General features: G+C 39.8%; 1 protein-coding gene across 1 annotated transcript; it reads left to right on the top strand.

The window, feature by feature from the left end:
* Positions 1 to 1,075: 1,075 nt before the first annotated feature.
* On the top strand, positions 1,076 to 17,366 carry LOC134439326 (WD repeat-containing protein 76-like). Its single transcript, XM_063189233.1, has 15 exons — positions 1,076 to 1,135; positions 2,342 to 2,479; positions 4,045 to 4,086; positions 4,200 to 4,286; positions 4,384 to 4,418; positions 4,752 to 4,833; positions 5,806 to 5,901; positions 6,032 to 6,084; positions 6,234 to 6,387; positions 6,632 to 6,790; positions 10,867 to 10,979; positions 14,906 to 15,013; positions 16,145 to 16,294; positions 16,568 to 16,621; positions 16,819 to 17,366. The coding sequence occupies exons 2-15, from the start codon at positions 2,342 to 2,344 to the stop codon at positions 17,069 to 17,071; spliced, it is 1,524 nt and encodes a 507-aa protein (XP_063045303.1). The 5' UTR covers positions 1,076 to 1,135; the 3' UTR covers positions 17,072 to 17,366.
* Positions 17,367 to 18,842: the final 1,476 nt, after the last annotated feature.

The raw sequence follows: 18,842 nt of genomic DNA, 5'->3' as shown, positions 1-18,842 counted from the left end.
TTAAGATAAAGATTTTTCAGCGCAGGATATCAGAAATAAACAAGACAGCGCAGATGGCTAGGCCTATTAGTTTGTTTAATATGGTCACAATCGCGTTATTACGCATCATATGCAATATGCGTATTATTTCATGAAACCTCAAATCGGAAGCAATAGCCTGTACCCAGCACTTTCAACCCTTTCTCAGATTAATGGCAGCCTAATTGTCCAAAGCGATTTTGAAATCAAACTGAAGCCCATATACGGAAGACTCGCATTGGATAGGGACTGGGTTTCAGCAAATGACACAGCAAGGCGCACAAATAACATAACGTGGGACTTATGATGCGTCCTTTTCAGATTAATTGTGGACATTGGGTGAACTATTTGGCTGTCAACTTTAGACATAGGCTACAGGGTTGGATTCCAGGTCAAAAACAGCTGTGCTGCTGACGTAATATTAGTAATAGAATGCTTGATGAAACGCTCCATGCTGCGTCGAGATTTCAGAATGTTGACGGTCTAACATTCTGCACTTCCACGCGTTTCAAACAGGCGGCGTAGGGTGCATGTACACAATGATAAAAAATAATGGACATGAAAACAAGTGATCATTCAAAATTAACTCCACTAACCACAGTAAAGCAAAATATTAACAATGAAAGTTATTCTAAATAGCATAATAGGGCAATTGTTATTTTGATATGAAGTTATTCAATTTAAACATGTTAATAATTTTGCCAATTGGTGGCATGTTTCATGCCTGACTTCCTGTCTCACAACTTTGCCCACCCACACTTCAAATTATCATTTGATAGGAGCGAGGTGTGTCAGGCGGTGGGGTGGGTGGGGGGAATATATATATATATTAGAATAATAATAATAATAATAATAATACAAATTTAAAAAGTCAATCTGAGTGTTAAAATGTGATGCTGCCTCAAAGCCGCGATGTGATGGATAAGTTACCCGCGTTGGCTGTGCTTGGAACCAGTGTGGGTTTTTTGTGCATTTTCTTGGAAGGAACGTTAATTGCCTTGTCACTGAGGTGTGCTACCTACGTCCGACTTTGTACGGTGTTCGACCAGAAAGAGAGCCGCAAAACCCTTTTTTGTTTACGCGGGTTACAAAGTTTTATAAGGGCAACAGGAGAAAGGTAAGAAATGCCAGATGATAACTTGGTAGTCACAGCCCGAGCGTCTCTTTAGAACAGCCGCCACTCAGCCCAACCTGTAACATCACGTGCTACTAAATATCGCCATGTTTTGAAGTAGACACGCTGTATGTTAGTAGGCCTATGCTCTTTTTAAGTCATAGTCTAATAGAAGGCGGTTATTCAGTCAGACAGCATGTGGGATTTGAAGTTTATGGTGTTATTTTAAGTGTAGCCTACATTCCCAAAAGTATTCAAAGTTGCCTTCACTAGGCCTACTGTATTATTTTTTAACTGACATTTCATTCCTAACCCATAGGGTTCAACATGTTATCGGTCCACCTTTTCCAGCTATTACAGTTTCGACTCATATGGGAGGCAGTCCTCATGTTTGAAGAGTGTAGGCCAGGATGCCGCAGGACACCAAAATGAACAACAAAACCTCTGACGGGTTAGGTTTAGGGATGGTTTTGGGAAGGGCACACATTTAAAACTCGAAAACACGCAATGTGCTGAACTTAGAACCCTTTTTTTTTTTTTTTAAAGAAAAAGTTTCCCGGTCCCATACAAAGACAGGGAAACATGACCCGGGGAACATAGGTACGCTCCCTTCCTCTTCATGCCAGTGCACAAAGCAAGGTCCATAGGCTGAAGACATGGATGCATTGCCAGAGTAGTTTTATGGTAGGCTATTGATGAACTGACTGACCTTCAGTCATATCCTGAACACACAGAACTGGGATGAATGAATTAAAACAGAGAAACAGAGCCAGGCCCTCTCAACCAATATCTGACCTCACCAATGTGCTTTTGGAAGAATGGACTAAAATTCATACAAATACACTCCCCAACCTTGTGGACATCCTTCCCAGATCGCCTTCTTAGATAACATGAACAATGAATTCTTCAATGTCACATCCTATCACAATTCTGCTATTTTTCACTTGTAGCCAATTGGGGGGCCCTGTCAGGTGAGGGCCCCTAGGCTGCAGCCATATCTAGACTGAACATTAATCCGGCCCTGGGCCCAATTCTACAGGAAGCCCGTGAATGCAACACACCAGAGGCGACCTAAGCGATACAGAATTGCTGGACTGTGTTCATAGAGAGCGACACGAGTGATGGAAGTGACAGAGTATGCCTTCTAAAATCAAAATGCAAGTTTTGCAATGTTTTAAGTCGTCATCTAGACATTCGTTTTTGTTTAAGATGGTACCACCGTCTCCAGGCCACCACCGTCAAACGCAAGTGGACACAGCATCCACCAATGATGTTGTCCAACGTTCAGCTAGAAGGATTCAGCAGCGTATACACCTCTCTGTTGACGTTTGTAAGCCAAAGAGAAAGGTACTGTAGGCTCCTCTGACTCACTTGGTGGGATAAAATGCCACCTGCCCAGGTGAAAAACCCATATACTTAAAGTGTACTTTTTTTGACCGTACTTAGTACAAAGTGTACTATTTTCGGCGATTTAAAGTGCGCTTCATTGCACTATTAGTGCGCTGAAGCACTACTAAAGCAGTACTTCAGCACACTTGCAGCACACTGAGGATGCTAAATTGGCACCGCTTTTGGACAACTTTAAGTGCACTACAAGCATACTTTTGAAAGTATGCTCCAAACACGCTTTTCATGCATTCGTATGGCATTAATAGTGTGCTCGAGTACACTTCTATAACATTTTATTGTTACTAGAAGTACAATAAAAGTATATTAACTTCATGCTTCTTTGGACTACATTGGAACATTTTAAGTATGTAAAAAGTATATCATATTAAGTATTGTAAATATATAACAGGTATGCTTGAAGTATATTTACAGTACACTCCCAAGTACAACGAATAATATACATGTAATACTACAATCCATGCTGGTTCTCAGAGCTTGTACATTACACATAGCCACATGTCACAGTAGTGATATAGTATACATGCCTAACACGACTGACATTTACAATCATTGCATTGTTACAGAGATTTCAGATACACATTTCACTTTATTTCATTTTTGTTCCACCTCCCTGTAGTTGATCATTTGAATTGATCACCAATGGTGACCCTTGATTCTTTGTTTGAACAACTAGTTCCAACTTACCTCTCACCATGATATCATGGGAAGTGTGAGTCTATATATACCAGAACATATACGTGACCATCATAATGACGGTGGGAACATGGCCATTTTTTGTGTACCACTTTAAAATGTTAAAACTCCTACAATAAATGCAGAATATAACAATGAGTAATATTTTCATGCAAACCAAAGATATTCCTTAGAGGTAAATGGATTTCTGTTTGAGAAATTTAGCTCCAAGAAGTGCATTGCATGATGGTACATGCATGATGATGCATGATGGGTAAATGCACTTTGTGTAAGCACACTTTGAATATATTTGGATGAAGCACAATCATGGTGCACTTAGAAAAAGTATACTTCCAATATGTTAAAGTGATTTACTTTAAAGTGCACTATAGAAAATCACACTTCGAAGTCACTTGGGTGAAGTATAATCAAAGTGCACTTAAAAAAAGTGCAATTGCAATATGTTATTAAAAATACACTTTTAGTAAGTTCACTATTAGAACACTATTAGTATATTCCTCTAAATACACTTTAGCCAAACATCTTCTAAGTGCACTTTATGTATGGTTCGCAAAGTGTACTTTCTTTGAGAGCAACTTAATTACATCTAATTTTAAGTACACTTTAAATAAGCATATTGTAAACATACTTTTTCTTAGCACAAAAAGTGTGAGTGCGCTTTTAACATGCTAAGTACACTTCAGTCGTGCTTTTATTGTACTAAATTGAACCACTTTTTCACCTGGGTGTACATCCATCACTCCATATCATTACTATGGGAAGATGTCACAATGTTATGCAGTCGTCATTGAAGTCTTTCTGTTTTACAGTGCAAGGCGATGAAAGGGGATACTGGCTCAACCAAATATCATGTAAAGATGCTTATGTTTTGGCCTAAGACTTCTACTAATACATTCCAGCAAGCTTGGGGCGTTGCTCATCTCTAAATGCAGGCTTTTCTGATACGAGCGTTTTTATTTTTCAGGACGCGCCTCTGTCTGAGTATGAATTGGAGAGGCTTGAGAACATTCGCCAGAATAAGGCCTTCCTTTCAGGTCTCAACCTTCCACAGGTAGGCCTACAGACACATTACTCTGTGCAGTAATTATTACTTCTGGAAATTGAGAATTGAAATGCTTGTCATGACGTTTACAAACTCTCTCATACAGCTGGCTGACATGATGAGACCAAAGTCTGTACCTCGGTAAGTCTGTAAACTTGTAGCCTATAATTTCAAGCCAGTGTTATCCAAAGAACCTAGATACTTAAGCTATTAAGCTATATGCTATTTTAAGGGAAATAACTTATTACCTCATCACACACTGTGATTTTTTTGGTCATTTTCTAATATGATTTAGAACTGTTCATTCAATTAAGACATTCAAGTCATTTGTCTTGCGGTTGATGTCGACTAGGATTTAGATATAAGTTAAACTCTGGTGCTGGAGTTGAACTGTTCAGTGGTCAGATATGACTTTGTTAAATCTTCTGTGGTGCTTGTTAAGTATAGAGCTGGATATTTTGCTCACCTTTCTAGGAAAAAGGTGGTAAGGGAGGCCCTTCCTCCTAGGAAGTCACTGCGTCTGCAGAACATAGACGTGGACGTTCCAGAATCTGAGGTGTGTGACTGTTGGCCTTTCCATAACTTCAAATTTGTTGATCTTGCACCGAGATGGTGATCACGTATTGGTATGATTGGATTGGATGTCTGTCATGTATTCCATGACTTTTTGCTAAACACCATCCCTTGCAAAATCATGCATAATGTACCTTAACATTGAGACCTTCGAATATAGTATGTGACTGGATCTCAATCCCAGAGACGCATGTCTCTCAGATAGAATTTGACAAAATCACCATTAAGTGACCTTTTTTTTACCAGAATGTGCAATTTTCCTCTTGTGTGTTTAAGAAGCAACCCAGTGCTTCTAACATCATTTTATTCCATATCTAAAAGCTAAGATTTTGTCTTCAATAGGGCTAACTGCATGTCTTTTCAATGGGCAAGAGAAACTTTAACAGCTGAATTCACTGTCATCTACAGTACTTTAAGAAGTTACCACATTCAAAAGGTCACAGGTTCTTCGGAAATTACTAGATTCATGTGTAAGACACCGTGGTACCTTAACATAACACTGTCAGGATATATGATCAACTCAACATACCCCTGGGACTACTTGCTAACGATGGATAACTGCACGGGCCTACCGGGGCCAGTCCAAGGGCCCCAAGAGTCAACGGGGGCCCTTCAGCCCAAGTCTCTACAGGGTGTGCAGAATTATTATGCAAATGAGTTTTTGACCATTTCATCATTTTCCAACACCTATATGTGTGAATCTGAATACCTATTTGATCTAAGCATTCCAGGTCATGCACAATTGTATAAAAAGAGAAGGTGTGATCAAAGGACCTCAACACCCTATATCAGTTGTGCATAGTTATTTGGCAAATGTGCTTTCCTCTGGGAAAATTGGTCACGAAACTCTGAAAAGTCTATTAACTATTTTGAAGTCTTCCAGATGGATATGGCTGTTTTGAAATGGCCAAAATGTTGATCATGTTTGCACAGATGGTTGCATATGTGTTTGTAGGAAGAGCTCATCCTGGAGGGGCCTGTCCCAATGTGCCCTTTGAACCTGAAAGATGGGAGTTCACTTCCTGAGGAGTTGGTCCGTCTGTGGACTGAGGTGTGTTTGGCTCCCTTCCTTACAGTAGCAATTTATCTTTGTGATTTATCCAGCATTTTGAGAAAATGTCTTTTGTCCAAACATGGATTGTTGTCTTAATGTTGCCTGACCGAGACCTTTTTCTATCCAGGAACCTGTCAAGCAAGACAGAAAATGGAAAGGAAAGAAAATGGACTTGGAGAGGTAGGTAGACAAACTATGTAAAAACCTTTACGAAAGACATATGCACAAACACTATGATGTCCTACAATGCTGCCGTCAAGCTGACATGGCATGAGATGGCAACAGTGACATTTTTAGTCAACCTGACTAATTTGGTGTGTCTGTGTCAGTTACAAGGAGGGCCTTCAGAAGATGGGCATACAGGAGGATTGTGTTGCGAAGGTGGTGCAGCAAATTATCTTCTCAGCGGCTTTCCATCCCTGTGACGGCAGTCTGCTAATGGCCGCTGGGGACTTCTGGGGCAAAGTGGGCATCTGGAATCCGGTAAGGTACACAAGGACCTTACATTATGTACACAGTCCTCAGATCCTCCCTATGGGCATTTGTCTACTTAATGTTTTAATACTTGGCAGGTTTATGATGAGGTCAAGGGGGTGTTGCCATGTTTTGATGAGGTGAAAGGGGCATTTGTTCAAAAAAGGTTGAGAACCACTGATCTAAAAGCTAGACAAACCCTTAGGTCACTAAAGTATGTTTCCTTGTTTTGCATTGGGCTGTTTGTTTCCAGGAGGCTAGCTGGGGGGACAATGGAGTTCTGATCTTCAGACCACACACCAGACAGATCACCTCCATGAAGTTTTCAAACTCGCAACCGTCGACCCTCATCACTACCAGTGCTGACGAGACTGTACGGGCTGGAGATGTGGAATGCGCCACTTTTGATGAGGTTTGGTCTCCTTTGTTAGTTTCAAATTAAGTGTGTGTGCTAGTCTTTATGCAAGAGTAGCCTGATAATGGCACCAAGTTTTGAAGAATGGACTTTGTCTTTTAACTTCAAGAACACCAGCATATTTGAGTTTACTTATTCAACAAAGAAGAGCACTCAGCATCTCTTCCTCTAGGTCAGGGGTGCTCAACTGGCGGACCCAGGTCCGGATGCGGACCCAAACGCAATGTCATCCGGACCAAGACAAAATCCATCTGTATTTAATATGTATAACTTATACATGAGATTTCGCTGCCATGCCATCTATAGGTGTATTTCTGCGAAGCCAGTCTTATGACAAATAAAAGTATCATCACTATGACAACTCAGTGTGTGAGTGAGCAAGAGGCCAGTGCGGCCAGCGAGTGAGGCTATTTTCTGCATCGGTCTGTAGCGACTTTTTTGGACCCTGGAAACATACGAAATTTGGCGAGTGGACCTTTTCAGTTTCTAGTTGAGCACCCCTGCTCTAGGTAGTGCAATGCTAAAGGCGGGCTTACACTGTGGACTTTAGCCCCGATTTTGCCATGATTTGTCAGTCGCACGACTTTTCCAGAATTGGGCCGATTTCTTGCTCAATCGGAGGTCAATCATGAGTCTCGCATCGTGTAGTGTAACTTATATGGGGCAACGACAACCAATTTCACCTCACGATTGTGCAATCGTAGGGTCGCAAGCCTCGTGAGTAAATCGCACAGTTGAAGCAGTGCTACCACCCGATTTGACAGTACACATGCAAAAATTGACAGGGCGGCGCGATCCGCTCTTGAGCGCCTCCTCATTTCACATCAGGTGTGCGTTTCCTTTCCCGGTTTTTGTCATCTACAGTTCCAGAAAGCACAGTGTGAGGACAGGAGCTTAAAGGGGATACAGCGTGAGCACAGTGTGAGCAGGAGCTTAAAGGGGTATGCCAGTATTTTGGGACTGAATATAATTAAAATCGTTGCCCTGGGTTTATAAAGGTGGTAAAGTGTCTTATTTTTCCATGTTAGGCGTCTTGTTTTAAGGAGGGAATAAATATCTAAGCTATAGTGAGAGTCAATGGATCACACATGCTACACTGATCCATTGACTTTCACTAGCTTATCTACATAGTACCACTTTTAAATTGTGTTAAAGCAATTTAAAACCCCCGTCCAACAATTTTAACTGTATTAAGCCCCAAAATAGTGGGTCTATTTTGGGGCTTAATACAGTTAAAATTGTTGGAAATGATAGTTCCCACAGATTGTTGGAAGTGAGGGGCCTCCGCACATTGGCTCCGACAGCACTTTCTGACCCCCAAACCCAGTTTCACGCGAACATAACATTGATAGTCAATGGGTGGCGCCGACAAAATAGAGCTTGTCTGTAATCGCTTGCCGGCATCCGCAAATGTCAGTGGACATCGCCGCCAGTGTGCGGGGTTTTATTGAAAACAATGGAATCTAACTTTTGCGGAGCAGTGCTCAGCACTTTGTCGGAGCCTATGTGCGGAGGCCCTGATACCCATGAATGAAAATATCGCACAGTGTATGCCCGCCTTAAAGTGCTTCAGCTGTTCAGTCCCTTTTTGAAACTATGACTGAAGTTGCTGAAGGTCGAAAAACAGAGCTCACCAAAAAATGTCAGGTCTCAAAATGAAAGTAGTCCTAGTAGTTCCCAGCACACAATTCCAAAATGGCTGTTCTACGTACTTCCTTGTCTTAAGACCGCCAGGCGGCTTATTTTAATGTGTGAAACCCCTTGCACTAGCCTCATCTTTGCCGAGAGTTTATGCCAACGTTATCACCTCGTGACGATGACGCAGCTCAAGTCCATAAATAACGATTGGATGTATTTTGGTGTTGTCAGCTTGTCCATCTGTAATGATACTACATCATGAAGGTGGAGAATGCGCGCACATCAGTGGTACAGGTGCTGGACAAAATAGAGTAGGCTAACTGAAATAAATGATGGAAGTCCGCAACACTGTTAATGCTCCCAGTGATTTATTTGCAGGACGTTTCGGACCTTCGTCCTTTCTCAAGCATTAACAGTGTTGCGGACTTCCATGATACTACATCATACCAGAGTAGGGCCTATCCTAACCTCTATCCTAACCTGAATGAAGCTCTGTATCTACAAACCCCAACTCCGATGAAGTTGGGACGTTTGGTAAACTGAGAATAAAATCAAAATGCCATCATTTTCAAAACATTCAATACATTCCTTAGATGGAGAATAGTGAAAAGACAACATATCAAGTGTTAAAACCGAGAAAAAATATTGTTTTAGGGGAGATATTTACTCATTTCTAATTTGATAACTGCAACACGTCTCAAATAAGTTGGGACGGGGATCAGTGAAATGTTATAAACATCCAAATAAGATAAAACAACAAGGAAGAACATTTCAAAATGAATTGTACTGATGAACAATTTGTGTGTCCAGGTATAAGACAATCACAGAGAGGCTGAGTCACTCAGAATTAAAAATGCAGAGGGAACAATTACCATAGTTATTACATAAAGTTTTGAATTCCCTTGATTTACTGCGATTGAGTGTATATAAGTGATATAAGACATATTTTTGTCATTAAAATCATTGTACTGTATAGGTTCATGACATCATGAAATATATATTGGCTGTAGTCTGCCTCTAGAACTCCAAGAATTACAGCTAGTGAAAACTTGACCATATTAAGGATGCTTCATGTGTGCAAATGATAGAGGGGTTCCCCTATCCCCTACCCATTCCCCTATCCACCCGAGCTCACTTGAAATAGACCCAGACGACATGGGAAACTGTCCTTTGCTTACAGAAGTCAGCAGAAGTTGCAGAAGTCCATTCTTTTTGAAAATAATAGTCTTGCACATCCTGTGCTACAGTGAAAATGGACCATCCAACTTGTGTTAGTGCTAACTTCAAAAGTCAGCCTCCATGATGGCATGGGGGTGCAGTAGTACATTGGTTAAGCTGTTCCAACTCACCTGTAGAATTGAATACAGTACTGAATGAAATAAATGGGTTTTAAACAGCATGAAAAGCCACTCGTGCATTATATTTTGAAGGAAGATCTTCGATTACTGCCACATAGTAAGGACATATTGCATTCTCTACTATGTTTTAACAGTTTAACTCCAACATAAGGACCAGCAGGACATAAAATGGCTGGCTTTTGGTCAAGATCTGTCACACTGTAAGCACTACAGAAAGGAAAATGTTGCAAAACATGACAAGGAATACACCTACCATTTAAGCTGTTGAAATCATGACCAAGATAGGAATCAACACTGTTTTTATGTAAAATCATCTCACAGATTAATGCTATTAACTGTTAAGCTTAAGTGTTGTACTTTCTTTTGTTTTTAATCTTCCTCAACATTTGCTGCCTTTTATTGTCCCCGTCCCAACTCTTTTGAGACGCGTTGGATTTACATATTCATGAATATCCCCCAAAACAATAATTTTGGTCAGTTTTTATGGCTGATGTGTTTTCTTTGTACCGTTCTCCAACTAATGTCAAAACCAGACTTTTTGAAAATGGCAGTATTTTGTTATTATTCACAATTAACCTTGTGTCCCAACTTCTATGGAGTTGAGGTTTGTATTACGGATTGGCTTTTTTTTTTGGCTTTTTTTTTTTTACCTTGGCCATGTCTTTGAGTGGGACACTCAATGTAGATTTTAGTTTTGGAATATGACAGCATTGCAGGGTAATACTTTTCTGGGGGTTTCACCTCTTAATTCTTCTAAATGTTATGCGGTTATATTTCTTGTGACCCTGATGGCTTGTAAGTGTGTTGGAAAGCAACTTCTCATCATATATAAATATGCATAAAATGGATGATATGGTCCAAAAACTTGTTTGACTAATAATTCTGCACACGCTGTAGTGTGCCTTCTATAGGTAATGTTTCAATTACTAGTCAGTCATTTTTCTTAGTGACTCAATTCATATGAATTACAGTGTATTTTCAAGAATGTGAAATATCAAATTATGTTAATTATTTGAATAAATGGACTTGATGTAGAGAGGTCCTAATTTCACATGATTTTCTTCTCGATGGTCGTAGGTGTGCCGTTTTAAGGACTTGAGGAGCTTTGATTTCTTGTCAGACGACTGCACCACATTACTCTTAGGAAACAAATGGGGACGTGTTACCATCTGCGACATGCGCACTAGAACGTATGACAATTTTCTTTTTTCCCCTTTAAAGTACACTCCTCTCATTTAAAGCAGACGTGTGTGTAAAAACAAAGACGTGTGTGTACAGTGCCATGAGAAAGTTTGGGCACCCTTTTGGAAAATCATTACATCGGTTTATTTCTCATTGAACTTTTAAAGTCGCAACTTCATTTTAACTTATGTTAAACTGTAGGAAAAGATAAACATTTCAGCAGTGGAAGAATTTTCTTAGGTGTTATAGAAATAATTGTATGTGGATTTAAACAAATATAGGCGTGTGCATAAATATGGGCACCCCAAAGAAGGTATACCATTAATATGAAGTAGAGCTCACCTTTGCAGCACAAACTGGTTTTAATGACTTTGGAATCCCTTCAGTCACCAAGACAGACATGATTGGTCATTAACATGATATTTATCATACAAAATAGGGTCATTTCATGTGAAATCAGACACTTTGGGACCCGACCGACCCGGATTTCAATCATACTTGGTGTGCCTTTTTAGTAGCAAGGTAGCACCCCAGAACTGCATTGGTTTGAATCTGACACTAATATTAAGGGAGAAACAGACTAGGAAAGGTTCACATGTGAGGGTAGGACACTATACATTCAGCCTTGAATATATCAGTCAGTGCTAGTCACAAAAAGATGCCTGTGGTATTGTTTGAAAGCTCTTTTCTGGCTCTACATATTACACAATCAGCTTGGAATACAACAACTCTCAGAATATGAATTATGATAAATTGAACAATTAAAAATTGAATATCTAAAAAAACTATATTTTAAAATAGCCAGTTCCTTGTCCAAACGTAGCCGGCAATGTCATTAGCAACACCTCAAATGCTGGTGTTCGGTTCTTTATTCATTTCAGAGAGAATTTGACTCACAAATATGGCATCATACAGACCACTTACTAATAATATGGTAATATCATAGTAGCATCACATGACAAAACAAAAACAAAACAAAAATGGTCAGTTTCCATGGTCCCAGGTTTCAGAAACTAAGGCAGATGTCCATTTATACACACACCAAATGATGATATGTGAATGTTTGAACATTCCTTCTCTGTGTACCTGTGTCATCTTCCCTTTACCGTACTTTAAAGAGATAATCAATGGCTACACTCTCATTTTGTACTCTACCAGTGCATTTGAAGCAGCAGCTGTGTCTTTTGTAGATAATGTATAAGTACGTCCCGTTGCAGTTACAGGTTCCACTACCAGAAGCACATCCTGATGATCCATGACAAGTTTATCTGGTCTGAAGGGAAAAGTGAAGGATGGAGATGGTCCATGAGGATGCAGGAAGTTCAGTTTCACCTCTCCAGTGCTCGGCATACATTCCTCAACACATGCTAGCCACCAGTTGCCATCATATACAGCTACAGCCTTTGATGCTTGAAAATGTAACACATTCCTTTACTGAGCTCACTCTTTCAACTCTGCCTTCTCTGAATGCTAAAAATGGCCTAACTTCCACTGTGTCCATTGACAATGGGCAGAAGCTGTGTAGTTTTTGAGTACCTGGAATAGTTCTTGCAGATTCCAACCTTTTCAACAGGTTCTCAGCTTCATGATGGTACATCTCTGTTGTGGCAAACTGGCAATGGATGTTCTTGAGAGAGATGCACCATCATGAAGCTGAGAACCTGTTGAAGAGGTTTGAATCTGCAAGAACTATTCCAGGTACTCAAAAACTACACAGCTTCTGCCCATTGTCAATGGACATTAGGCCATTTTCCGCATTCAGAGAAGGAGTTGAAAGAGTGAGCTCAGTAAAGGAATGTGTTACATTTTCAAGCATCAAAGGGTATGTTGTAGCTGTATATGATGGCAACTGGTGGCTAGCATGTGTTGAAGAATGTATGCCGAGCACTGGAACGGTGAAACTGAACTTCCTGCATCCTCATGGACCATCTGCATCCTTCACTTTTCCCTTCAGACCAGATAAACTTGTCATGGATCATCAGGATGTGCTTCTGGTAGTGGAACCTGTAACTGCAACGGGACGTACTTATACATTATCTACAAAAGACACAGCTGCTGCTTCAAATGCACTGGTAGAGTACAAAATGAGAGTGTAGCCATTGATTATCTCTTTAAAGTACGGTAAAGGGAAGATGACACAGGTACACAGAGAAGGAATGTTCAAACATTCACATATCATCATTTGGTGTGTATAAATGGACATCTGCCTTAGTTTCTGAAACCTGGGACCATGGAAACTGACCATTTTTGTTTTGTTTTTGTTTTGTCATGTGATGCTACTATGATATTACCATATTATTAGTAAGTGGTCTGTATGATGCCATATTTGTGAGTCAAATTCTCTCTGAAATGAATAAAGAACCGAACACCAGCATTTGAGGTGTTGCTAATGACATTGCCGGCTACGTTTGGACAAGGAACTGGCTATTTTAAAATATAGTTTTTTTAGATATTCAATTTTTAATTGTTCAATTTATCATAATTCATATTCTGAGAGTTGTTGTATTCCAAGCTGATTGTGTAATATGTAGAGCCAGAAAAGAGCTTTCAAACAATACCACAGGCATCTTTTTGTGACTAGCACTGACTGATATATTCAAGGCTGAATGTATAGTGTCCTACCCTCACATGTGAACCTTTCCTAGTCTGTTTCTCCCTTAATATTAGTGTCAGATTCAAACCAATGCAGTTCTGGGGTGCTACCTTGCTACTAAAAAGGCACACCAAGTATGATTGAAATCCGGATCGGTCGGGTCCCAAAGCGTCTGATTTCACGTGAAATGACCCAATAGCAGACGAGGCTTGTCCTAAGTTCTGCTATGGAGAGTGCAATATGGTGGACTCTGAACAAACTGTAGTTTGTTTAAAAATAGTTAAAAGGGCATGGCTAAAGGATACTAAGAATGGTAACAGGCACACTACAGCACACCTCCATAGAATTACAAGACCATTGCTGCTGATAGAGCAGACTTAGACATGGGTCCTTCCACGTATACTTTTCACAAGGCAAAAGCTCCTTGGATGGGTGATGCATAAAAAGGCTTTCCTGTGTATCCATCAGAAATAAGTTGTTAACCTTATGCGGAAAGCGTATCTGGACAAGCTGAAAGCATTTGGGAACTCGTAGTGTGGTCAGATGAGACTGAGCTAGAGTTATTTGACCTTAACAATGGGAGGTGGACATGGCAAAAAATGCACCCATAAATTCTATGACCTCTGGTCTAAAACACACCCTACTATAGGTCTGCGTGGATAGTCTACACACTGTGAAACATATTACAGTTAAGGGCCTCATTAATTCTTTTCAAATAGCATATTTTTCAAAAGAATGTTCAAGTGTCAGACACAAAATTAGAGCTGAGCAGAGTTTGGACTTTCCAACAGGACAGTGTTTGCACTGCACTGATCAAAATTCAACAATGAGTTAATGCAAAACAACAAGTACAATGTCTTGAAATGGTCATACCAATCTTGAGATATCACCATCATTGAAAAAGAATGAATTTATTTGAACCAGGATGTCTAAAGAAGACAGATGAGTAACCTGACTGAATTAGAGGGATTCTGGATAGAGTAATTGGCAACTATTCAGTAGCACCAGGCAGTTGGAACTTGTCTTCTTGTATAGCAAGTATCCAAAGGCCATTAGATCAGCAAAGGTGAGTTCTACTTCATATTAATGGTACACCTTCTTTGGGGTGCCCATATTTATGCACACGCATATTTTTGTGTAAATCCACATAAAATTCTTTCTATGAAAATTCTTCCACTGCTGAAATGTTTCTCTTTCCCTTCAGTTAAACATATGTTAAAAGGAAGTTGCTACTTTAAAAGCTTGACGAGAAATAAACCGATGTAATGATTTTCCAAAAGGGTGCCCAAACTTTCTCATGGCACTGTATTTGTGTTTTTGTGTTGACCCATGTTTCCACAGGTCATCACATGAGTCTTTCTATGCTATGGATCCCTTCTCAAGCAAGATTATGCGCTGTGTCCACGTCCATCCTGTACACCGGATGTACTTTTTGGCAGCTGGGATCAAGTATGTGTAACCATGGTTTATGTTTTTCCTTTCTACATATTTCTTCCCTTTGTAGTTACAATGCTCAGTAATAATGAGTACATTTTGATTAAATTTTTAATAAACACACAAGTTATTTCCAAAATATGCATAGAGTAAAGTGCAAAAGTGAGTACACTGCAGACTGATGCCTAGTTTGTCTCTTCAAAACTCCCCATTTGTATTCCAACGAGCTCAGATCAGGTGTCATACTTAATCACTGAATCACTCGCACCTCTTCAGAAAATCAGCACAATGACCAACCATAAAGTGTATGGCCCACCGTCCTAAAGCTCCTGAACCTCTTAGATCCTGCTGACTCTTAGTCTGTATTGAGTTGTTGATAGGGTGACCAGAAAGAGATGCCATCATGAAAAATAACATGTTCCAGTGCCAAAATCATTTTGCCAACCAAATTATGGATGATTACATAGTCCTTGTGTAGATCTGCTAAAACTTTATAATTTTACTATATAGGCAAGCTGTGATAAAATCACCCATTGGACATGTTTTGCCCCTCATCTCAAGAATCCCTCAGGTGGGGTACTGGACATCACCCAGGTCAAATGAAAATCAGTCAGTGGTTGTCTTTGCAATCAGTGTTGCTTCCTAACTGGACAGGCTGATGTCGCAGAAGTATGATTGACTTGGAATTGTGTTGTGTTGATGTTGTGTAGTTCATCTGTCCATCAGCCCCAGTCTGCCTAATGGTATAATAACATGACCCTGCCTGGGTATTGGTGTACTACTAGAGGTGTTAAGTGTAAAAGCTGAGCCTGTTTACATTAGTAATCGGGTTATTGGAATAAACTGGTTATTGGAGTAAAGTGTTCATTGTCGTTTACATGCAGTCTGTCGGTTGCATGTGTTCCACTCAAGAGTAAACTGAAATTCAAGGCATGTGATTTGCTACTTATCATTCTAGAATGCCAATAACCTGATTATAACCCAATTATGCTGGATACATGTCTTGAGAAATCAGTTTATTAGCCAAAAACCTACCTGTGCGAATCGGATTTCTCATAAACCGATAACTGCAATAAACCCATTATTATGAACGGTTTATCGATGTGCATATAAAGGGGCTCATTGAGTGTGACTGTGTGTTTGCAGTGGGGTCCGTATTCATGATGTACGGTACCTGAAGAAGGAGTCCAACCAGGCTGTGTCGGACCTGAGGGGGGAGGCTTTTGTCAGGGGTGCCTACTTCTCTCCTGACACAGGAAACCGAGTACTTGGTACCTGCAATGATGACACACTCAGGTGTGTGTGTGTGTGTGTGTGTGTGTTTGTGTGTGTGTACAGAACATGTGAGAATACAGCTAGATGGCTGTCTACTTGGCATATGCCACAAAATGTCAAACCCCTTATACAGTACTGTATATACATTTGCTTATTGTTACTACAGAAATTGGATGATTTACGTTTTTAGGAATATACTTGATTAATGAGATGTAATTACACCATGCTACATCATTGTTAATGTTGTTTATTTATCTGTTTTGTACTTGACTGGTTGTCCTTGGTGTTCCTCAGGGTGTTTGACACATCACAGATGATCTCTTCACCACCCCTCATCACCTCCATCCCGTGAGTGCTGTTCCAGGCAAGCCCATGCCTCTTCAAATTAACAATAGATATGAAAGAGCATGAACACTGTAGACAGCTGAACTCATTGATTGTAGAATGTTTGTCAGTTCCAGTGTATAAGTTGTTGTATTGAGCTGTAGACCTACCAGAAAACCGGCAGTGGAAAAGAGCCTGTTGTGTATTTGTGTTGTCGATAGGCACAAGACCAAGGTTAAAGGCTCGACCAATATCCAGGCCATGTGGGACCCCAAACAGGAGGACTGCTTTGCTGTGGGCTGCATTGGATCGCCACCCAGAATTAAGGTTTTCCACGAGAATGGCAAGCTGCTCCACACATTCGAAATCCCAGACGAAATGGCGACAAGCGCTTGCGACATTGTGGCATTCCACCCCAGCAGGTTTGCACTGCTTGGGGGAAATTCCTATGCCAGACTCCATGTCTTTACATAATCCACCTGCACCTTTTTGGTTAAGTTAATTCAATTTAATATCAGTTTGTTTTTTTAATGTGTAGCAAAAATGTGTTTTGGGCCTGTATGCCTTTTATTTTGATTGGACAGTAAGTCTGAGCCATGGCAACCACCGTGCAAATTATTTGAAACTTTCCAAGTTTCCATTTTCATTATGACCAGTTGCCTTAAATCTGTCCTGTTTGCCGTTTTGCAGCTAAAATGTGTACAGTTGAGGTTTGTTGTGTTTCTGTATGTTGTGTTGAGCACAAATAAACCTGAAGTTTCTGTGAAGACTTTGGACTGCACATCTGCCCATGTACACACAAGGAAGGTTAACATCTTTTGCCTAGTTGAAGGATTTCACTACTATACAAAATGCTTAATTTTTGTGGATAACAAGATTTATTCTGCTTTTATGGAAGCTTTTTAAAAATAAGTAACAGTGCAATGAGAATTCAAAGAAACTTGAAAATGATAGATAAAATATGTGTATGTTTAATCACAATTCTGTAGAAAGAGGGCAAAGATGGATCTAAAATAATATATGTACAATATTCAGGTTTTGCAGATCCATAAATGGGCTGTGAGGAATTTTCATAGATGTTCTATTTAATGACCTTACAACTTACCAGCTGGCATGAACAGCATGGAAGTGAGAATGGACATGTGCCATACAAAACTATGGAAGCCTATTCACACCACTTGGAAAACAATTGAACTCAATTATGATATACTATCTTGCTATTAATGTTAAAATAAATAAATAATTGAAAAAAAAACTTTTAACGAATGGCACAAATTGGCTCCCATACAAAACAAAGGTTAAGAGACTAGTTTTCTAAAGTAGAAAACCAGACCGAAACTTTCTGAATGTGTCATATACACCGCATTCCACATTATTACGCAAATGCCATTTTTCGCTAAATAATCAATAGAAATGACACTCGTCATAATTTTCAAGTCATCAGCCATTAGAGTACAAAAAGTTTCTGAAGAAACCTTCCAATGATAATGATATTTTTTTAAATAATAAACTTAAAATGCCCAAACGTGCTCTGTTCCAAATTGTTACACAAAACAGTTTTGTAGCGTTGTAATCCAAATTTCTTTCTTTTTTTCCCATTTACATCAAAACAGTTGGCATTTGGTACCTTCTAAATTACATTTCAATGTTAAAAACTTTGTTATAAGCTGTAACTGGAATGCTGCATTTAACATTGAAGTCAATGGCAGGGCATTGCATGGGAGTTATGAAAGCCCAGATATCCTTGATGCTTTGCTCTTCTGTTTGTTTGCTCTGGTGACCAACACTTCACTCTCCAATATACCCGTAGATTACCATGCCACGTTTAGGTGCTTTGGTGGTATCGACATTCTAACTCACCAGACATAAAACCATGGGCGTAATTTTAGGGGGGGACGGTGGGGACATGTCCATACCACTTTCCAGATAAACCTAGCTTCTCCCTACCATTCTTTCACAAATATAATACAAAAACAGCATATCCGGACCATTTAGCGATTGAAATGTCCCCACCACTTTTCGAGTCAAACCTACACCTTTGCATAAAACCCCATTGAAAATGAATGGGATGTTACAGTATGTGAGTTATATATCTGGCTAGTTAGAATGTCAATACCACCAAAGCACCTAAACGTGGCATGGAAATCTACGGGTATATTGAAGAGTTGCAATGACTGTCGAGTTGAGCACGCAAGTCGGGTATCCAGAATTGAAAGGAATATATTGAGATGTGATTGCACATATT

The sequence above is a fragment of the Engraulis encrasicolus genome, chromosome 22 (assembly GCF_034702125.1).
Source record: "Engraulis encrasicolus isolate BLACKSEA-1 chromosome 22, IST_EnEncr_1.0, whole genome shotgun sequence".
NCBI classification, from domain to species: Eukaryota; Metazoa; Chordata; class Actinopteri; order Clupeiformes; family Engraulidae; genus Engraulis; species Engraulis encrasicolus.
Note: the sequence above shows the minus strand (reverse complement) of the source record. Positions and strands in the feature narration are given on the sequence as shown.